The sequence below is a fragment of the Nerophis lumbriciformis genome, linkage group LG29, assembly GCF_033978685.3.
Source record: "Nerophis lumbriciformis linkage group LG29, RoL_Nlum_v2.1, whole genome shotgun sequence".
Lineage (NCBI taxonomy): Eukaryota > Metazoa > Chordata > Actinopteri > Syngnathiformes > Syngnathidae > Nerophis > Nerophis lumbriciformis.
In genome coordinates, this window is record NC_084576.2 from 27,555,001 (window position 1) to 27,577,702 (window position 22,702).

A 22,702-nucleotide genomic window follows, 5' to 3' on the forward strand; every position below is an offset into this window, starting at 1 on the left:
TGAAAGTCACAAAGTGCTTTTTTTTTTTTTAACATGCCTCAAAACAGCAGCTTGGAATTTGGGACATGCTTTCCCTGAGAGAGCATGAGGAGGTTGAGGTGGGTGGAGTTTTCAGGGGGTAGCAGGGGGTGTATATTGTAGCGTCCCGGAAGAGTTAGTGCTGCAAGGGATTCTGGGTATTTGTTCTGTTGTGTTTATGTTGTGTTACAGTGCGGATGTTCTCCCGAAATGTGTTTGTCATTCTTGTTTGGTGCGGGTTCACAGTGTGGCGCATATTTGTAACAGTGTTAAAGTTGTTTATACATATATATATATATATATATATATATATATATATATATATATATATATATATATATATATGGATAGTCTTACGTCAATTTTGTACAGCTGCTAAATGGAATTAAACTATGAATTAATTTTTTTTTTTCATTTAAAGTTAAAGTCCCAATGATGGGTGTGGTGAAATTATCCTCCGCATTTGACCCATCCCCATGTTCACCCCCTGGGAGGTGAGGGGAGCAGTGAGCAGCGGCATTGGCCGCGCTCGGGAATCATTTGGTGATTTAACCCCCAATTCCAACCCTTGATGCTGAATACAAAGCAGGGAGGTAATGGGTCCCATTTTTATAGTCTTTGGCATGACTCGGCCGGGGGTTTGAACTCACAACCTCGCAGTCTCAGGGCGGACACTCTAACCATACAGATAATGATAACTCTGTCAAAGACACATATATATATATATATATATATATATATATATATATATATATATATATATATATATATATATATATATATATATATATATATATTCGGACTATAAGTCACAGTTTTTTTTCATTGTTTGGCCGGGGGTGCGACTTATACTCCGGAGCGACTTATACTCCGAAAAATACGGTACTTAGTCCATAAGTACACAAACGTGTACTTCATGTTTAGTGACATGCTAATTCTTATTTTTATACTTTTTTTTCCCAAATTCCATTGTATGTTATACTCTTCTGACACCACCAGATGTCAGTATAAGTGTCCACATAAGTGGCCATAAGACCCCAACTCAGTAGTGTACACAATTTTGGAAATAAGAGCTAAAAGGTGCTGTCCACGCATGTGGCCCACTAAGGCCTTTAGAGGTTTTTAAGGAAACTTATTTGATTATTTTTCCATTTCATAAATAGACTGTTGAGTCAGACTGCCGAGAAATATGATGAACATTTCCAAGCAAAAAATTCCTAGTTTGTGAACCGGTTCTCAAACAATGGCAATACAAACTATTCTGATTCTGATTCTGATTTACAAGCACCTCAACCAAATTCCTTGAAAACACACTCAGATCCAAGCATTTTCAAGGTTTTTAAGCACCCGTACAAACCCTGATTTCTGGAAAAAGGCTAATAAAGCTATATATATTCAAAGACAACAATTTGGAGTTTTTACTATTGACATAATTCAGCTTTTTGTCTTTACATTTTTATTTTTTCCTCTAGTTTCCCCATTTTTTTGTGTTTTGTTTTATTTCTGAAAGACACAAGTGGTTATTGTTGTTTTCATTGATGTGGAATGACACTGCATCCTACAGAGAGATGTTTCTAATATATTTCACCCCTGTGTTGCTTATAAGATAAACAAAATATTGATAAGTAGTAGAGATAAATGCTTTAAAATGTAATATCAGAAATTTATCGGTATCGGTTTCAAAATTATCGGTATCGGTTTCAAAAAGTAAAATTTATGACTTATTAAAACGCCGCTGTGTACACGGACGTAGAGCGCCAATAAACCTTAAAGGCACTGCCTTTGCGTGCCGGCCCAGTCACATAATATCTACGGCTTTTCACACACACAAGTGAATGCAAGGCATACTTGGTCAACAGCCATACAGGTCACACTGAGGGTGGCCATTTAAACAACTTTAACACTGTTACAAATATGCGCCACTCTGTGAACCCGCACCAAACAAGAATGACAAACACATTTCGGGAGAACATCCGCACCGTAACACAACATAAACACAACAGAACAAATACCCAGAATCCCTTGCAGCACTAACTCTTCCGGGACGCTACAATATACACCCCCCCCCCGCTACCCCTATACTCCGCCACCCCAACCCCAACTTATATAAGACTTTTTAAAGTATATTTGACAGTAGGCTAATATAGACACTAACATCATGTGTTGTCTTTTAATGTCATTTTGATAGTAGAATATTATAGCTAATATAGACACTTATGTCATGTGTTGCCTTCATTATAACACTTATATAAGACTTTTAAAGTCATTTTGATAGTAGGCTAGAATAGACACTTACATTGTCTTCATTATAACACTTATATAAGGCTTTTAAATGTTTGCGGCTCCAGACAGATTTTCTTTGTGTGTATTTTTGGTCCAATATGGCTCTTTCAACATTTTGGGTTGCCGGCCCCTGAGCTGGCGGACACATTTCAAGTCAATCTGATTTATAGGCCCACATTTCGGTGTTTAGTAACAGCGCCACCATGTGGCGTATTAGTCAGAAACAAATAACATCACAGGCAACCCAGTATGGGTCCATGTTTCTACACAAACATAGTCATGTGAAGAAAAACAAAAACGAGTACAGTGTTTATGGTGTAGCACTTCTAAATGAGTCTGTAATTTGGTGTTTTTGTTTTGGACTAAAACCAGCTGACGTGGCAGGCGATGACAATGGAATCTGCGTAACTGAGCAGAGAGCAACCAGCAGAGAGTATGGACGAGATGTACGACCCCCTCAAGTGTAACGAAGACCTGCCCTCCTCGCCTGGCTGCCACATGGATTACGGTAGAACACATCCCGTGCAACGTGGGGAACACTTGCACTTGACTCACGTTACGGTCTGCCGTCCCCGCAGATGACATGCCGGAGCTTCAGGCGGCGGACGAGGATCAGAGGTCTCCGGGGTTGTTGCTCCAGGTTGGAGCCGGAGTGTCCCACCAGGAGACCAACACCAACTGGCTTGCTGAGCTGGCAAACATCGCCACCAGTCCTCAGAGCCCACTGCTGAAAGACGCACCACATAAGAGGTTCATGTTCTGCATTTTAGACACACTCGCAATATTAGGTATAACACCCAATACAACAGCTTATGCACTACAGCGCGGTTTTTCAACCTTTTTTGAGCCAAGGCACATTTTTTGCGTTGAAAAAATGCGGAGGCACACCACCAGCAGACGTCATTAAAAACTAAACTCAGTTGACAGTAAAAAGTCGTCGTCGCAATTGCATGCATCAATATAGCTCTTGTCTCAAAGTAGGTGTACTGGCACCACCTGTCACATCACACCCTGACTTATTTGGACTTTTTTGCTGTTTTCCTGTGTGTAGTGTTTTAGTTCTTGTCTTGCGCTCCTATTTTGGTGGCTTTTTCTCTTTTTTTGGTAATTTCCTGTAGCAGTTTCATGTCTTCCTTTGAGCGATATTCCCTGCATCTACTGGGACACTTAGGACGGAAACTGGACAAAAGTATTGGGACACTTAGGACTACAACGTGACAAAAGTATTGGGACACTTAGGACTACAACTAGACAATACTTTTGTCCAGTTTTAGTCCTAAGTGTCCCAATACTTTTGTCTAGTTGTAGTCCTAAGTGTCCCAATACTTTTGTCCAGTAGTAGTCCGAAGTGTCCCAATACTTATGTCCAGTTTTAATCCTAAGTGTCCCAATACTTTTGTCACGTTGTAGTCCTAAGTGTCCCAATACTTTTGTCCAGTTGTAGTCCTAAGTGTCCCAATACTTTTGTCTAGTTGTATTCCTAAGTGTCCCTATACTTTTGTCCAGTAGGAGTCCGAAGTGTCCCAATACGTTTGTCCAGTTGTAGTCCTAAGTGTCCCAATACTTTTGTCCAGTAGTAGTCCGAAGTGTCCCAATACTTATGTCCAGTTTTAGTCCTAAGTGTCCCAATACTTTTGTCACGTTGTAGTCCTAAGTGTCCCAATACTTTTGTCCAGTTGTAGTCCTAAGTGTCCCAATACTTTTGTCTAGTTGTAGTCCTAAGTGTCCCAATACTTTTGTGCAGTAGTAGTCCGAAGTGTCCCAATACTTATGTCCAGTTTAGTCCTAAGTGTCCCAATACTTTTGTCACGTTGTAGTCCTAAGTGTCCCAATACTTTTGTCCAGTTGTAGTCCTAAGTGTCCCAATACTTTTGTCTAGTTGTAGTCCTAAGTGTCCCTATACTTTTGTCCAGTAGGAGTCCGAAGTGTCCCAATACTTATGTCAAGTTTTTGTCCAAAGTGTCCCAATACTTTTGTCACGTTGTAATCCTAAGTGTCCCAATACTTTTGTCCAGTTTTAGTCCTAAGTGTCCCAATACTTTTGTCTAGTTGTAGTCCTAAGTGTCCCAATACTTTTGTCCAGTTTCCGTCCTAAGTGTCCCAGTAGATGCAGGGAATATCACTCAAAGGAAGACATGAAACTGCTACAGGAAAATACCAAAAAAAGAGAAAAAGCCACCAAAATAGGAGCGCAAGACAAGAAGTAAAACACTACACACAGGAAAACAGCAAAAAAGTCCAAATAAGTCAGGGCGTGATGTGACAGGTGGTGCCAGTACACCTACTTTGAGACAATACTTTTGTCACGTTGTAGTCCTAAGTGTCCAAATACTTTTGTCCAGTTTTAGTCCTAAGTGTCCCAATACTTTTGTCACGTTGTAGTCCTAAGTGTCCCAATACTTTTGTCCAGTTTTAGTCCTAAGTGTCCCAATACTTTTGTCTAGTTGTAGTCCTAAGTGTCCCAATACTTTTGTCCAGTAGTAGTCCGAAGTGTCCCAATACTTATGTCCAGTTTTAATCCTAAGTGTCCCAATACTTTTGTCACGTTGTAGTCCTAAGTGTCCCAATACTTTTGTCCAGTTTTAGTCCTAAGTGTCCCAATACTTTTGTCTAGTTGTAGTCCTAAGTGTCCCAATACTTTTGTCCAGTAGTAGTCCGAAGTGTCCCAATACCTATGTCAAGTTTTTGTCCTAAGTGTCCCAATACTTTTGTCACGTTGTAGTCCTAAGTGTCCCAATACTTTTGTCCAGTTTTAGTCCTAAGTGTCCCAATACTTTTGTCTAGTTGTAGTCCTAAGTGTCCCAATACTTTTGTCCAGTAGTAGTCCGAAGTGTCCCAATACTTATGTCAAGTTTTTGTCCTAAGTGTCCCAATACTTTTGTCACGTTGTAGTCCTAAGTGTCCCAATACTTTTGTCCAGTTTTAGTCCTAAGTGTCCCAATACTTTTGTCTAGTTGTAGTCCTAAGTGTCCCAATACTTTTGTCTAGTTGTAGTCCGAAGTGTCCCAATACTTTTGTCCAGTAGTAGTCCGAAGTGTCCCAATACTTATGTCAAGTTTTTGTCCTAAGTGTCCCAATACTTTTGTCACGTTGTAGTCCTAAGTGTCCCAATACTTTTGTCCAGTTTTAGTCCTAAGTGTCCCAATACTTTTGTCTAGTTGTAGTCCTAAGTGTCCCAATACTTTTGTCTAGTTGTAGTCCGAAGTGTCCCAATACTTTTGTCCAGTAGTAGTCCGAAGTGTCCCAATACTATGTCAAGTTTTTGTCCTAAGTGTCCCAATACTTTTGTCACGTTGTAGTCCTAAGTGTCCCAATACTTATGTCACTTAGGACTACAACGTGACAAGTGACATAAGTATTGGGACACTTCGGACTACTACTGGACAAAAGTATTGGGACACTTAGGACTACAACTGGACAAAAGTATTGGGACACTTAGGACTACAACGTGACATAAGTATTGGGACACTTAGGACTACAACTGGACAAACGTATTGGGACACTTAGGACTACAACTAGACAAAAGTATTGGGACACTTAGGACTAAAACTGGACAAAAGTATTGGGACACTTAGGACTAAAACTGGACAAAAGTATTGGGACACTTAGGACTACAACATGACAAAAGTATTGGGACACTTAGGACAAAAACTTGACATAAGTATTGGGACACTTCGGACTACTACTGGACAAAAGTATTGGGACACTTAGGACTAAAACTGGACAAAAGTATTGGGACACTTAGGACTACAGCGTGACAAAAGTATTAGGACACTTAGGACTAAAACTGGACAAAAGTATTGGGATACTTAGGACTACAACGTGACAAAAGTATTGGGACACTTGGGACAAAAACTTGACATAAGTATTGGGACACTTCGGACTACTACTGGACAAAAGTATTGGGACACTTAGGACTACAACTGGACAAAAGTATTGGGACACTTAGGACTACAACTGGACAAAAGTATTGGGACACTTAGGACTACAACGTGACAAAAGTATTGGGACACTTAGGACTACAACTAGATAAAAGTATTGGGACACTTAGGACTACAACTAGATAAAAGTATTGGGACACTTAGGACTAAAACTGGACAAAAGTATTGGGACACTTAGGACTACAACGTGACAAAAGTATTGGGACACTTAAGACAAAAACTTGACATAAGTGTCCCAATACTTTTGTCCAGTAGTAGTCCGAAGTGTCCCAATAGTTTTGTCACGTTGTAGTCCTAAGTGTCCCAATACTTTTGTCATGTGTGTAGATTAGCTGTTGAGTGTTGGATCCGAGATTCGCGTGAGGTCCGTGGGGCAGAGAGAGGCGTCAGAGTCCGGGGCGAGCGAGTAGTCGAGGAACGAGGGAGGCAGTCAGAGTCCAGAGGGAGATCCAGGGAGAAGTGAGACGCACAGCTCACTTTCAGGGCGACAGAGGGTACTAAGTTCCCGCAAGGATCCTTGGGTCCACTGGTCCTTATGCTGCTTGTCTGATTAGACCCAGGTGCGCTGATAGCAGATTGTCTGCGGCTGCGGCGACGCGTGGGCGCGGTCTGTGCGGAAAGCGCGGGGGCGTGTCCTGTGGAGCTCACAGCAGAGCCTCTCGGTGCTCCCGCAGATGAGGGAGAAACAGACTGCGGGTGTATATTGTAGCGTCCCGGAAGAGTTAGTGCTGCAAGGGGTTGTGGGTATTTATTCTGTTGTGTTACGGTGCAGATGTTCTCCCGAAATGTGTTTGTCATTCTTGTTTGGTGTGGGTTCACAGTGTGGCGCATATTTGTAACAGTGTTAAAGTTGTTTATTACGGCCACCCTCAGTGTGACCTGTATGGCTGTTGACTAAGTATGCTTGCATTCACTTGTGTGTGTGAAAAGCCGTAGATATTATGTGATTGGGCCGGCATGCAAAGGCAAAAAGACAGTATATTGTTGTCTGGGTGGAAATCGGGAGAGATTCGGGAGAATGGTTGCCCCGGGAGATTTTCAGGAGAGGCACTGAAATTCGGGAGTGTCCCTGGTATGACTGGGAGACGCAACTGCTCCCTACGTCCGTGTACCACTCCGTACAGCGACGTTCTAAAAAGTCATAAATTGTACTGTTTGAAACCGATACCGATAATTTCCGATATTACATTTTAAAGCATTTATCGGCCGATAATATTACTGTAATCTACACGTGACTTATACTCCAGTGCGACTTATATATGTTTTTTTCCTTCTTTATTATGCATTTTCGGCAGGTGCGACTTATACTCCGGTGCGACTTATATATGTTTTTTTCCTTCTTTATTATGCATTTTCGGCAGGTGCGACTTATACTCCAGTGCGACTTATATATGTTTTTTTCCTTCTTTATTATGCATTTTCGGCAGGTGCGACTTATACTCCGGTGCGACTTATATATGTTTTTTTCCGTCTTTATTATGCATTTTCGGCAGGTGCGACTTATACTCCGGTGCGACTTATATATGTTTTTTCCCTTCTTTATTGTGCATTTTCGGCAGGTGCGACTTATATATGTTTTTTTTCCTTCTTTATTATGCATTTTCGGCAGGTGCGACTTATACTCCGGTGCGACTTATATATGTTTTTTTCCTTCTTTATTATGCATTTTCGGCAGGTGCGACTTATGCTCCGGTGCGACTTATATATGTTTTTTTCCTTCTTTATTATGCATTTTCGGCAGGTGCGACTTATACTCCGGTGCGACTTATATATGTTTTTTTTCCTTCTTTGTTATGCATTTTCGGCAGGTGCGACTTATACTCCGGTGCGACTTATATATGTTTTTTTCCTTCTTTATTATGCATTTTCGGCAGGTGCGACTTATACTCCGGTGCGACTGATATATGTTTTTTTCCTTCTTTATTATGCATTTTCGGCAGGTGCGACTTATACTCCGGTGCGACTGATATATGTTTTTTTCCTTCTTTATTATGCATTTTCGGCAGGTGCGACTTATACTCCAGTGCGACTTATATATGGTTTTTTTCCTTCTTTATTATGCATTTTCGTCAGGTGCGACTTATACTCCAGTGCGACTTATATATGTTTTTTTCCTTCTTTATTATGCATTTTCGGCAGGTGCGACTTATACTCCGGTGCGACTTATATATGTTTTTTTCCTTCTTTATTATGCATTTTCGGCAGGTGCGACTTATACTCCGGTGCGACTTATATATGTTTTTTTCCTTCTTTATTATGCATTTTCGGCAGGTGCGACTTATACTCCGGTGCGACTTATATATGTTTTTTTCCGTCTTTATTATGCATTTTCGGCAGGTGCGACTTATACTCCGGTGCGACTTATATATGTTTTTTTCCTTCTTTATTGTGCATTTTCGGCAGGTGCGACTTATATATGTTTTTTTTCCTTCTTTATTATGCATTTTCGGCAGGTGCGACTTATACTCCGGTGCGACTTATATATGTTTTTTTCCTTCTTTATTATGCATTTTCGGCAGGTGCGACTTATATATGTTTTTTTCCTTCTTTATTATGCATTTTCGGCAGGTGCGACTTATACTCCGGTGCGACTTATATATGTTTTTTTTCCTTCTTTGTTATGCATTTTCGGCAGGTGCGACTTATACTCCGGTGCGACTTATATATGTTTTTTTCCTTCTTTGTTATGCATTTTCGGCAGGTGCGACTTATACTCCGGTGCGACTGATATATGTTTTTTTCCTTCTTTATTATGCATTTTCGGCAGGTGCGACTTATACTCCGGTGCGACTGATATATGTTTTTTTCCTTCTTTATTATGCATTTTCGGCAGGTGCGACTTATACTCCAGTGCGACTTATATATGTTTTTTTCCCTTCTTTATTATGCATTTTCGTCAGGTGCGACTTATACTCCGGTGCGACTTATATATGTTTTTTTCCTTCTTTATTATGCATTTTCGGCAGGTGCGACTTATACTCCGGTGCGACTTATATATGTTTTTTCCCTTCTTTATTATGCATTTTCGGCAGGTGCGACTTATACTCCGGTGCGACTTATATATGTTTTTTCCCTTCTTTATTATGCATTTTCGGCAGGTGCGACTTATACTCCGGTGCGACTTACATATGTTTTTTTTCTTCTTTATTATGCATTTTCGGCAGGTGCAACTTATACTCCGGTGCGACTTGTATATGTTTTTTTCCTTCTTTATTATGCATTTTCGGCAGGTGCGACTTATACTCCGGTGCGACTTATATATGTTTTTTTCCTTCTTTATTATGCATTTTCGGCAGGTGCGACTTATACTCCGGTGCGACTTATATATGTTTTTTTCCTTCTTTGTTATGCATTTTCGGCAAGTGCGACTTATACTCCGGTGCGACTTATATGTGTTTTTTCCCTTCTTTATTATGCATTTTCGGCAGGTGCGGCTTATACTCCGGTGCGACTGATATATGTTTTTTTCCTTCTTTATTATGCATTTTCGGCAGGTGCGACTTATACTCCGGTGCGACTTATATATGTTTTTTTCCTTCTTTATTATGCATTTTCGGCAGGTGCGACTTATACTCCGGTGCGACTTATATATGTTTTTTCCCTTCTTTGTTATGCATTTTCGGCAAGTGCGACTTATACTCCGGTGCGACTTATATGTGTTTTTTCCCTTCTTTATTATGCATTTTCGGCAGGTGCGACTTATACTCCGGTGCGACTTATATATGTTTTTTTCCTTCTTTATTATGCATTTTCGGCAGGTGCGACTTATACTCCAGTGCGACTTATATATGTTTTTTTCCTTCTTTATTATGCATTTTCGGCAGGTGCGACTTATACTCCGGTGCGGCTTATATGTGTTTTTTTCCTTCTTTATTATGCATTTTCGGCAGGTGCGACTTATATATGTTTTTTTCCTTCTTTATTATGCATTTTCGGCAGGTGCGACTTATACTCCGGTGCGACTTATATATGTTTTTTTTCCTTCTTTATTATGCATTTTCGACAGGTGCGACTTATACTCCGGTGCGACTTATATATGTTTTTTTCCTTCTTTATTATGCATTTTTGGCCGCTGCGACTTATACTCCAGTGCGACTTATATATGTTTTTTTCCTTCTTTATTATGCATTTTCGTCAGGTGCGACTTATACTCCGGTGCGACTTATATATGTTTTTTTTCCTTCTTTATTATGCATTTTCGGCAGGTGCAACTTATACTCCGGTGCGACTTATATATGTATTTTTCTTTCTTTATTATGCATTTTCGGCAGGTGCGGCTTATTCTCCGGTGCGACTTATATATGTTTTTTTCCTTCTTTATTATGCATTTTCGGCCGCTGCGACTTATACTCCAGTGCGACTTATATATGTTTTTTTCCTTCTTTATTATGCATTTTCGTCAGGTGCGACTTATACTCCGGTGCGACTTATATATGTTTTTTTTCCTTCTTTATTATGCATTTTCGGCAGGTGCGACTTATACTCCGGTGCGACTTATATATGTTTTTTTCCTTCTTTATTATGCATTTTCGGCAGGTGCGACTTATACTACAGTGTGACTTATATATGTTTTTTTCCTTCTTTATTATGCATTTTCGGCAGGTGCGTGCGACTTATACTCCGGTGCGACTTATATATGTTTTTTTCCTTCTTTATTATGCATTTTCGGCAGGTGCGACTTATACTCCAGTGCGACTTATATATGTTTTTTTCCCTTCTTTATTATGCATTTTCGGCAGGTGCGACTTATACTCCGGTGCGACTTATATATGTTTTTTCCCTTCTTTATTATGCATTTTCGGCAGGTGCGACTTATACTCCGGTGCGACTTATATATGTTTTTTTCTTTCTTTATTATGCATTTTCGGCAGGTGCGACTTATACTCCGGTGCAACTTATATATGTTTTTTTCCTTCTTTATTATGCATTTTCGGCAGGTGCGACTTATACTCCGGTGCGACTTATGTATGTTTTTTTCCTTCTTTATTATGCATTTTCGGCAGGTGCGACTTATATATGTTTTTTTCCTTCTTTATTATGCATTTTCGGCAGGTGCGACTTATACTCCAGTGCGACTTATATATGTTTTTTTTCCTTCTGTATTATGCATTTTCGGCAGGTGCGACTTATACTCCGGTGCGACTTATATATGTTTTTTTCCTTCTTTATTATGCATTTTCGGCAGGTGCGACTTATATATGTTTTTTTCCTTCTTTATTATGCATTTTCGGCAGGTGCGACTTATACTCCGGTGCGACTTATATATGTTTTTTTTCCTTCTTTATTATGCATTTTCGGCAGGTGCGACTTATACTCCGGTGCGACTTACATGTTTTTTCCCTTCTTTATTATGCATTTTCGGCCGGTGCGACTTATACTCCAGTGCGACTTATATATGTTTTTTTCCTTCTTTATTATGCATTTTCGGCAGGTGCGACTTATACTCCGGTGCGACTTATATATGTTTTTTTTTCTTCTTTATTATGCATTTTCGGCAGGTGCGACTTATACTCCGGTGCGACTTACATATGTTTTTTTTCCTTCTTTATTATGCATTTTCGGCAGGTGCGACTTATACTCCGGTGCGACTTATGTATGTTTTTTTCCTTCTTTATTATGCATTTTCGGCAGGTGCGACTTATATATGTTTTTTTCCTTCTTTATTATGCATTTTCGGCAGGTGCGACTTATACTCCAGTGCGACTTATATATGTTTTTTTTCCTTCTGTATTATGCATTTTCGGCAGGTGCGACTTATACTCCGGTGCGACTTATATATGTTTTTTTCCTTCTTTATTATGCATTTTCGGCAGGTGCGACTTATATATGTTTTTTTCCTTCTTTATTATGCATTTTCGGCAGGTGCGACTTATACTCCGGTGCGACTTATATATGTTTTTTTTCCTTCTTTATTATGCATTTTCGGCAGGTGCGACTTATACTCCGGTGCGACTTACATGTTTTTTTCCTTCTTTATTATGCATTTTCGGCCGGTGCGACTTATACTCCAGTGCGACTTATATATGTTTTTTTCCTTCTTTATTATGCATTTTCGGCAGGTGCGACTTATACTCCGGTGCGACTTATATATGTTTTTTTTTCTTCTTTATTATGCATTTTCGGCAGGTGCGACTTATACTCCGATGCGACTTATATATGTTTTTTCCCTTCTTTATTATGCATTTTCGGCAGGTGTGACTTATACTCCGGTGCGACTTATATATGTTTTTTTCCTTCTTTATTATGCATTTTCGGCAGGTGCGACTTATACTCCGGTGCGACTTACATATGTTTTTTTTCCTTCTTTATTATGCATTTTCGGCAGGTGCGACTTATACTCCGGTGCGACTTATATATGTTTTTTTCCTTCTTTATTGTGCATTTTCGGCAGGTGCGACTTATACTCCGGTGCGACTTATATATGTTTTTTTCCTTCTTTATTATGCATTTTCGGCCGGTGCGACTTATACTCCGGTGCGACTTATACTCCGAAAAATACAGGGATTGTTCCTTGATTTGCAGTTCTTCAAAAGTGCAAACTAGAAATACACGGTTGTAGATAGTGTACCAGGATTTTTTATTTTTGTTTCACATTCCAATCCAAAAATGTATGTTTAAAAATATATATATATATAATACATCTTGTACTGGATGGTCACATGACATACCCTACAAATGTGAATGGAGGTAACAATTTCAATCGTTTTCCTTTGTGTTTCATTCCAGATCATCTCCAGTCCACATTTTTGGCAACAGTTTACATTCCTACGCCCGTCCTCCTCTCGCCAGCAGCGCGCCAATCCCCTCTAGAGGTCACCTCAGGGAGCGCAGGCGTGTCAGGGTAACTGTCCATCCAATCAATGGGATTAAGTTGTATCTGAAGTTTTTTTCAGCATTGTCCACACCTTTAAGTCAGGACTTTGGGAAGGCCATTCTAAAACCTTAATTCTAGCCTGATTTAGCCATTCCTTTACCACAGAACTTTCCTCCAGAAGGTCTTATCTTTGCCCATGTGATGTCAGATGAAACATAAATTGAGCTGTTTGGCCACAATACCCAGCAATATGTTTGGAGGAGAAAAGGTGAGGTCTTTAATCCCAGGAACACTACACCTACCGTCAAGCATGGTGGTGGTAGTATTATGCTCTGGGCCTGTTTTGCTGCCAATGGAACTGCTGCTTTACAGAGAGGAAATGGGACAATGAAAAAGGAGGATATAACATAACTTGGCTTCTGAGAGTTTCAAAATGTAATGAATAAAATGTTAAAGTTGTTGATAAACAAGCAATTATTTTAATAATTAAATATGGTCATTTTAAATGAATTATTATGATAATTTAAAATAAATTATTTCAAATATGTTTATTTTAATGTATAATTCTATGGCTGGATGTAATAAGGAGTCACGAAAAAATACAAATACAATAAAATTTGATGTTTTTAGCAAAATATAGTAAAAATGTATTGCGTTTTTTTATTTTTTTAAATTAATAAATATATTTATTTTTAGGTAAAATAAACATAATAATACAATTTATCTCTAGTCTGGATGATTTAGTTCTTGTCACCCTGTTGTCCTCCCGTCATGAAAAAAGGCTGTCCTCACTCAGGTCCGCATGGAGCTGGAGGGGGCGTGGCTTCCAGCTCCGGCTGAAAATCGGGAGATTTTCGGGAGAATATTTGTCCCGGGAGGTTTTCGGGAGAGGCGCTGAATTTCGGGAGTCTCCTGGAAAAGTATGGTGTTCCAACAGGACAATGACCCCAAACACACGTCAAAAGTGGTAAAGGAATGGCTAAATCAGGTTAGAATGAAGGTTTTAGAATGGCCTTCCCAAAGTCCTGACTTAAACGTGTGGACAATGCTGAAGAAACAAGTCCATGTCATAAAACCAACACATTTAGCTGAACTGCACCAATTTTGTCAAGAGGAGTGGTCAAAAATTCAACCAGAAGCTTGTGGATGGCTACCAAAAGCGCCTTATTGCAGATAAAACCAACAAATTTAGCTGAAATGGACTTGTTTCTTCAGCATTGTCCACACGTTTAAGTCAGGACTTTGGGAAGGCCATTCTAAAACCTTCATTCTAGCCTGATTTAGCCATTCTTTTACCACTTTTGACATGTGTTTGGGGTCATTGTCCTGTTGGAACACCCAACTGCGCCCAAGACCCAACCTCCGGGCTGATGATTTTAGCTTGTCCTGAAGAATTTGGAGATAATCCTCCTTTTTCATTGTCCCATTTACTCTCTGTAAAGCACCAGTTCCATTGGCAGCAAAAACAGGCCCAGAGCATAATATTACCACCACCATGCTTGACAGTAGGGATGATGTTCCCGGGATTAAAGGCCTCGCCTTTTCTCCTTCAAACATATTGCTGGATATTGTGGCCAAACAGCTCCATTTTTGTTCCATCTGACCACAGAACTTTCCTCCAGAAGGTCTTATCTTTGTCCAGGTGATGTCACAAAAAATAAGGGTTGGAGAAATTGTTGGAAACTCTTATGTTCTTTTATGTAAACTTTTGATGGCGACTGTAGGTCAGAATAAGCGCTTGGACTGTATGATGAAAGAGGAAACAGCCTTTTGTGTTGATGCATGACAACTAAGTTACATAATTAGCACGGGCCAATCATTGAAAGAGCAAGTAAGTAATTGTCATTTTCATTACGTACCGACAGGCCAGCAGTGAATCCGAGTCTGGAGTTTTCTCCATGTCCTCATCCTTCTCTGACGATGAAGACATGGCCTGGTCTCACTCATGGCCCTCCACAGCCTGGCACTGCTTCCTCAAAGGTTGGTATGAGGACGTCCTTGAGTCCGTAACCCTCTTACCCCCAACACACACACACACGGCACTAAACAAACACAAAAAGCAGTCTTCTTTGATGCAAAATGTACTTTTAAATGATTTGTGTTGTAAAAAAAAAAAAAAAAAAAAAAAAGCAGGCTTCGCTACACATCTTAAAGCACCATTTAGCTATGGACGTGGGAGCTGTGAGTTTATGTTGTCGTCGTCTTATGTAAATAGGCTAACCTAGCTCTTTAGTGCCGCCCTAGTGGCTCCCTGGAGCATTTTTTAAAAAAGGATTGAAAATGGAAAAAGATGGGGGGGAAATAATTTTTTTGTTTTAGTATGTTTTTTTGTTTGAGGACAAACATGACACAAACCTTCCCAATTGTTAGAAAGCCCACTGTTTAATATGTTTGTGCGTATGCTTCACTGATGACACTATTTGGTGAACATCGTTTTGTCCCACTCATTTCGGCGGCTCCTGAACTCACCATAGTGTCGCAACAGTTTGTTTACATGTCAAATCTTCCACGCCTTCTTTAAAGTTAAAGTTAAAGTACCAATGATTGTCACACACACACTACACACTAGGTGTGGTGAAATTTGTCCTCTGCATTTGACCATCACCCTTGATCACCCCCTGGGAGGTGAGGGGAGCAGTGGGCAGCAGCGGTGGCCGCGCCCGGGAATCATTTTTGGTGATTTAACCCCCAATTCCAACCCTTGATGCTGAGTGCCAAGCAGGGAGGTAGTGGGCCCCATTTTTATAGTCTTTGGTACGACTGACAACCTACCGATCTCAGGGCGTGCACTCTAACCACTAGGCCGCTGAGTAGGTGTCTTTGTCTCAATTTGTCCACCAAACGTTTTATACTGTGCGTGAATGCACAAAGGTGCGCTTTGTTGATGTTATTGATTTGTTGGAGTGCTAGTCAGGCATATTTGGTCAGTGCATGGCTACAAGCTAATCCATGCTAACATGCTATTTAGGCTAGCTGTATGCACTGTATTTTTCGGAGTATAAGTCGCACCGGCCGAAAATGCATAATAAAGAAGGAAGGAACAAAGCATATATAAGTCGCACTGGAGTATAAGTCGCATTTTTGGGGGGAAATGTATTTGATAAAAGCCAACAGCAAGAATAGACATTTGAAAGGCAATTTAAAATAAATCAAGAATAGTGAACAACAGGCTGAATAAGTGTACGTTATATGAGGCATAAATAACCAACTGGTATGTTAACGTAACATATTATGGTAAGAGTCATTCAAATAACTATAACATATAGAACATGCTATACGTTTACCAAACAATCTGTCACTCCTAATCGCTAAATCCCATGAAATCTTATACGTCTAGTCTCTTACGTGAATGAGATAAATAATATTATTTGATATTTCACGCTAATGTGTTAATAATTTCACACATAAGTCACTCCCGAGTATAAGTCGCACCCCCCAAACTATGAAAAAAACTGCGACTTATAGTCCGAAAAATACGGTACATATTGCATCATTATGCCTCATTTGTAGGTATATTTGAGCTCATTTTAATATCCTTTACTTTTATCCTCTTTGTATATAATTTAGATGTCTCATGACACATTATCTGTATGTAATATTGGCTGCATTTCTCATAGTTGTCTGTGTGCCGTGTTGTTCCAGACCATAGCAAACGTTACCCAGCTTGCCAAAGATTGTACAAAACCCGTTTCCATATGAGTTGGGAAATTGTGTTAGATGTAAATATAAACAATGATTTGCAAATCCTTTTCAACCTATATTCAATTGAATGCACTACAAAGACAAGATATTTGATGTTCAAACTCATAAACTTTATTTTTTTTTTGCAAATAATAATTAACTTAGAATTTCATGGCTGCAACACGTGCCAAAGTAGTTGGGAAAGGGCATGTTCACCACTGTGCTACATGGCCTTTCCTTTTAACAACACTCAGTAAACGTTTGGGAACTGAGGAGACACATTTTTTAAGCTTCTCAGGTGGAATTCTTTCCCATTCTTGCTTGATGTACAGCTTAAGTTGTTCAACAGTCCGGGGGTCTCCGTTGTGGTATTTTAGGCTTCATAATGCGCCACACATTTTCAATGGGAGACAGGTCTGGACTACAGGCAGGCCAGTCTAGTACCTGCACTCTTTTACTATGAAGCCACGTTGATGTAACACGTGGCTTGGCATTGTCTTGCTGAAATAAGCAGGGGCGTCCATGGTAACGTTGCTTGGATGGCAACATATGTTGCTCCAAAACCTGTATGTACCTTTCAGCATTAATGGTGCCTTCACAGATGTGTAAGTTACCCATGTCTTGGGCACTAATACACCCCCATACCATCACACATGCTGGCTTTTCAACTTTGCGCCTATAACAATCCGGATGGTTCTTTTCCTCTTTGGTCCGGAGGACACGACGTCCACAGTTTCCAAAAACAATTTAAAATGTGGACTCGTCAGACCACAGAACACTTTTCCACTTTGTATCAGTCCATCTTAGATGAGCTCAGGCCCAGCGAAGCCGACGGCGTTTCTGGGTGTTGTTGATAAACGGTTTTCGCCTTGCATAGGAGAGTTTTCACTTGCACTTACAGATGTAGCGACCAACTGTAGTTACTGACAGTGGGTTTCTGAAGTGTTCCTGAGCCCATGTGGTGATATCCTTTACACACTGATGTCGCTTGTTGATGCAGAACAGCCTGAGGGATCGAAGGTCACGGGCTTAGCTGCTTACGTGCAGTGATTTCTCCAGATTCTCTGAACCCTTTGATGATATTACGGACCATAGATGGTGAAATCCCTAAATTCCTTGCAATAGCTGGTTGAGAAATGTTTTTCTTAAACTGTTCAACAATTTGCCCATGCATTTGTTGACAAATTGGTGACCCTCGCCCCATCCTTGTTTGTGAATGACTGAGCATTTCATGGAATCTACTTTTATACCCAATCATGGCACCCACCTGTTCCCAATTAGCCTGTTCACCTGTGGGATGTTCCAAATAAGTGTTTGATGAGCATTCCTCAACTTTATCAGTATTTATTGCCACCTTTCCCAACTTCTTTGTCACGTGTTGCTGGCATCAAATTCTAAAATTAATGATATTTTGCAAAAAAAAAAAAAGTTTATCAGTTTGAACATCAAACATGTTGTCTTTGTAGCATATTCAACTGAATATGGGTTGAAAAGGATTTGCAAATCATTGTATTCCGTTCATATTTACATCTAACACAATTTCCCAACTCATATGGAAACGGGGTTTGTAATAAAACTATTAAAAGAAGACAGCCTTAACTTGGACATACACATCTATACCTTTAGCCATTAAAAGACAGTCATTTCCAGGCGTTATCTCACCTTCTGAGTAGCCTCTGATTTACTAATAGTTTCTAATGTTGTAAAAATGTGTGGAATAAATATTAAATGTCAACATTTCTGTCAATGAAGATTTGCACGTCATGAATCTGAATGGACTCCTCTTAGGAAGAAAGATAAGAGGAAGAGTTAGGAACTTATTGCTGAATGGGGCTCAATCATACTTGCCAACCCTCCCGATTTTCCCGGGAGACTCCCGAATTTCAGTGCCCCTCCCGGGGCAACCATTCTCCCGAATTTCTCTCGATTTCCACCCGGACAACAATATTGGGGGCGTGCCTTAAAGGCCTACTGAAATGCGATTTCATAAGAAGCCAAAAAGTGCAAAAACAATAATGTTCGTGTTGGAGGAGTTGTGAATTAAGTACACCTGCAGTCTGCAGGTGTACCTAATGTTGTGGCCCTGCAGTCATTCACAACTCCTCCAACACCAACATTATTGTTTTTGCACTTTTTGGCTTCTTATGAAATAACTTTTTTAAATAGATTCAATCTTGCACGTGGAAAGTTTAAGTGTGGGCTTTAGTTGATATAACAATTCTACGGCGGGGGTGCAGGAGGCGAGCCTCAGCCAGTGCGTCTTTTGCAGCCGTTTTATGATCGCTCAGCAAAAGAAATACGTTACACACATACAGTTGTTGACAAAATACACTGTACATTATATACCTCAGCTAACTAAACTATGGAAATGTATAATATAATTCATATAGCAATACAGTCTCACTGCACAGCAGGCCAGCAGTTAGCCGAGTCCGTCCATGTTGAGGCACTGAGTGACGTGCCTCAACTGGCTGCTGTTCACCGCACCGTCTCTTCTCAGTATTTGAACGGCAAATGTGAAAATTCAGCGATTTTGAATAAAAATAATCTAAAACTGGTGAAGTTAAATGGAAAATAACTTTATAGTATAATCACTGGATACATATAACAATTTAATACATTTGTTTTCTTTTTACATTTTTTTTCTTTCCATGATGGCAAGTGAGGCCCCGCCTCACCTGCCCCTACTGACTGCACGTCACTGAAAAATACAAATATAAGTCGCACTAGAGCATGGGTGTCAAACTCTGGCCCGCGGGCCAAATTTGTAAACCGTGTCATTTCACTTGGCCCTTGAGGCGATATCAAATTAAAGGCCTACTGAAATGCGATTTTCTTATTTAAACGGGGATAGCAGGTCCATTCTATGTGTCATACTTGATCATTTCACGATATTGCCATATTTTTGCTGAAAGGATTTAGTAGAGAACATCGACGATAAAGTTCGCAACTTTTGGCCGCTGATAAAAAAGCCTTGCCTGTACCGGAAGTAGCAGACGAGTAGCGTGACGTCACAGGTTGTGGAGCTCCTCACATCTGCACATTGTTTACAATCATGGCCACCAGCAGCGAGAGCGATTCGGACCAAGAAAGCGACGATTTCCCCATTAATTTGAGCGAGGATGAAAGATTCGTGGATGAGGAAAGTGAGAGTGAAGGACTAGAGGGCAGTGGGAGCGATTCAGATAGGGAAGATGCTGTGTGGGACCTGATATTCAGCTGGGAATGACTAAAACAGTAAATAAACACAATTAGCCGCAACACAACCAGGCTTATATTTAATATGCCACAAATTAATCCCGCATAACAAACACCTCCCCCCTCCCGTCCATATAACCCGCCAATACAACTCAAACACCTGCACAACACACTCAATCCCACAGCCCAAAGTACCGTTCACCTCCCCAAAGTTCATACAGCACATATATTTCCCCAAAGTTACGTACGTGACATGCACATAGCGGCACGCACGCACGTACGGGCAAGCGATCAAATGTTTGGAAGGGTACCGTGTCTGCGCATCCAACTCAAAGTCCTCCTGGTAAGAGTCTCTGTTGTCCCAGTTCTCCACAGGCCAATGGTAAAGCTTGACTGTCATCTTCCGGGAATGTAAACAATGAAACACCGGCTGTGTTTGTGTTGCTTGAGTCGGCCACAATACACCGCTTCCCACCTACAGCTTTCTTCTTTGCTGTCTCCATTGTTCATTGAACAAATTGCAAAAGATTCACCAACACAGATGTCCAGAATACTGTGGAATTTTGCAATGAAAACAGACGACTTAATAGCTGGCCACCACGCTGTCCCAAAATGTCCTCTGCAATCCGTGACGTCACACGCTGACGTCATCATACCGAGACGTTTTCAGCAGGATATTTCGCGCAAAATTTAAAATTGCACTTTAGTAAGCTAACCCGGCCGTATTGGCATGTGTTGCAATGTTACGATTTCATCATTGATATATAAACTATCAGACTGCATGGTCGGTAGTAGTGGGTTTCAGTCGGCCTTTAAAGGCACTGCCTTTAGCGTCCTCTACAACCTGTCGTCACGTCCGCTTTTCCTCCATATAATCAGCGTGCCGGCCCAGTCACAGAACATGTGCGGCTTTTACACACACATTAGTGAATGCAAGGCATACTTGATCAATCCGCCATACAGGTCACACTGAGGGTGGCCGTATAAACAACTTTAACACTGTTACAAATAAACGCCACACTGTGAACCCACGCCAAACAAGAATGACAAACACATTTCGGGAGAACATCCGCACCGTAACACAACATAAACACAACAGAACAAATACCCAGAAACCTTTGTCGCACTAACTCTTCCGGGACGCTACAAAGTGTGGGTGTGTGTGTGTGTGGGGGGGTATGGGGGGGTGTATTTTGTAGCGTCCCGGAAGAGTTAGTGCCGTTGCAACACCAACGTGTGTGTGTGTGTGTATATATACAGTCGGTAGTAGTGGGTTTCAGTAGGCCTTTAACACTAGAGCTGGCCCGCCGATTATATACAGCGGCGGTGCCGCGGTAACACCGCATTCACCGCTAATTCTCATACTTGCCAAACCTCCCAGGAGACTCCCAAATTTCAGTGCCCCTCCCGAGAATCATCACGTCCCCTTATCGCTCGGTCCGAGTGCTGGCCCAGTGATATAATATGTGCAGCTTAAGCTCACACACACAAGTGAATGCAAGGCATACTTGATCATCCGCCATACAGGTGTATAAACAACTTTAACACTGTTACAAATATGCGCCACGCTGTGAACCCACGCCAAACAAGAATGACAAACACATTTCGGGAGAACATCCGCACCATAACACAACATAAACACAACAGAACAAATACCCAGAAACCTTTGCAGCACTAACTCTTCCGGGACGCTACAAGGTGTGTGTGTGGGGGGGGAGGGGGTAGCGGGGGTGTATTTTGTAGCGTCCCGGAAGAGTTAGTGCCGTTGCAACACCAACGTGTGTGTGTATATATACAGTATATAGTCGAGGTTACTGTGGTTTATCCGTTATACAGTGCTCAATACCGGGGTCGAGCGGAATATATGTTAGGTCAGGAAAAAACACAGAGGCTATTTCATCCCTACAAGCCTGTTTCGCAGATTTTCCCTGGAAACCTGCGAAACAGGCTTGTAGTGATGAAAAAGCCTCTGTGTTTTTTCCTGACCTAACGTATATACAGGTAAAAGCCAGTAAATTAGAATATTTTGAAAAACTTGATTTATTTCAGTAATTGCATTCAAAAGGTGTAACTAGTACATTATATTTATTCATTGCACACAGACTGATGCATTCAAATGTTTATTTCATTTAATTTTGATGATTTGAAGTGGCAACAAATGAAAATCCAAAATTCCGTGTGTCACAAAATTAGAATATTACTTAAGGCTAATACAAAAAAGGGATTTTTAGAAATGTTGGCCAACTGAAAAGTATGAAAATGAAAAATATGAGCATGTACAATACTCAATACTTGGTTGGAGCTCCTTTTGCCTCAATTACTGCGTTAATGCGGCGTGGCATGGAGTCGATGAGTTTCTGGCACTGCTCAGGTGTTATGAGAGCCCAGGTTGCTCTGATAGTGGCCTTCAACTCTTCTGCGTTTTTGGGTCTGGCATTCTGCATCTTCCTTTTCACAATACCCCACAGATTTTCTATGGGGCTAAGGTCAGGGGAGTTGGCGGGCCAATTTAGAACAGAAATACCATGGTCCGTAAACCAGGCACGGGTAGATTTTGCGCTGTGTGCAGGCGCCAAGTCCTGTTGGAACTTGAAATCTCCATCTCCATAGAGCAGGTCAGCAGCAGGAAGCATGAAGTGCTCTAAAACTTGCTGGTAGACGGCTGCGTTGACCCTGGATCTCAGGAAACAGAGTGGACCGACACCAGCAGATGACATGGCACCCCAAACCATCACTGATGGTGGAAACTTTACACTAGACTTCAGGC

At 40.8% G+C, this 22,702-nt stretch overlaps 1 protein-coding gene across 1 annotated transcript in view; it reads left to right on the plus strand.

Annotated features, from left to right (window-relative positions):
- Positions 1-22,702, plus strand: part of hbp1 (HMG-box transcription factor 1) — a 40,547-nt gene that overhangs the window by 3,427 nt on the left and 14,418 nt on the right. Inside the window, exons 2-5 of the mRNA XM_061924579.1 lie at positions 2,674-2,809; positions 2,880-3,051; positions 12,969-13,083; positions 14,922-15,036. Coding sequence (XP_061780563.1) covers positions 2,737-2,809; positions 2,880-3,051; positions 12,969-13,083; positions 14,922-15,036 — 475 coding nt within the window. The 5' untranslated portion in view covers positions 2,674-2,736. The remainder of the gene's footprint in view (positions 1-2,673; positions 2,810-2,879; positions 3,052-12,968; positions 13,084-14,921; positions 15,037-22,702) is intronic.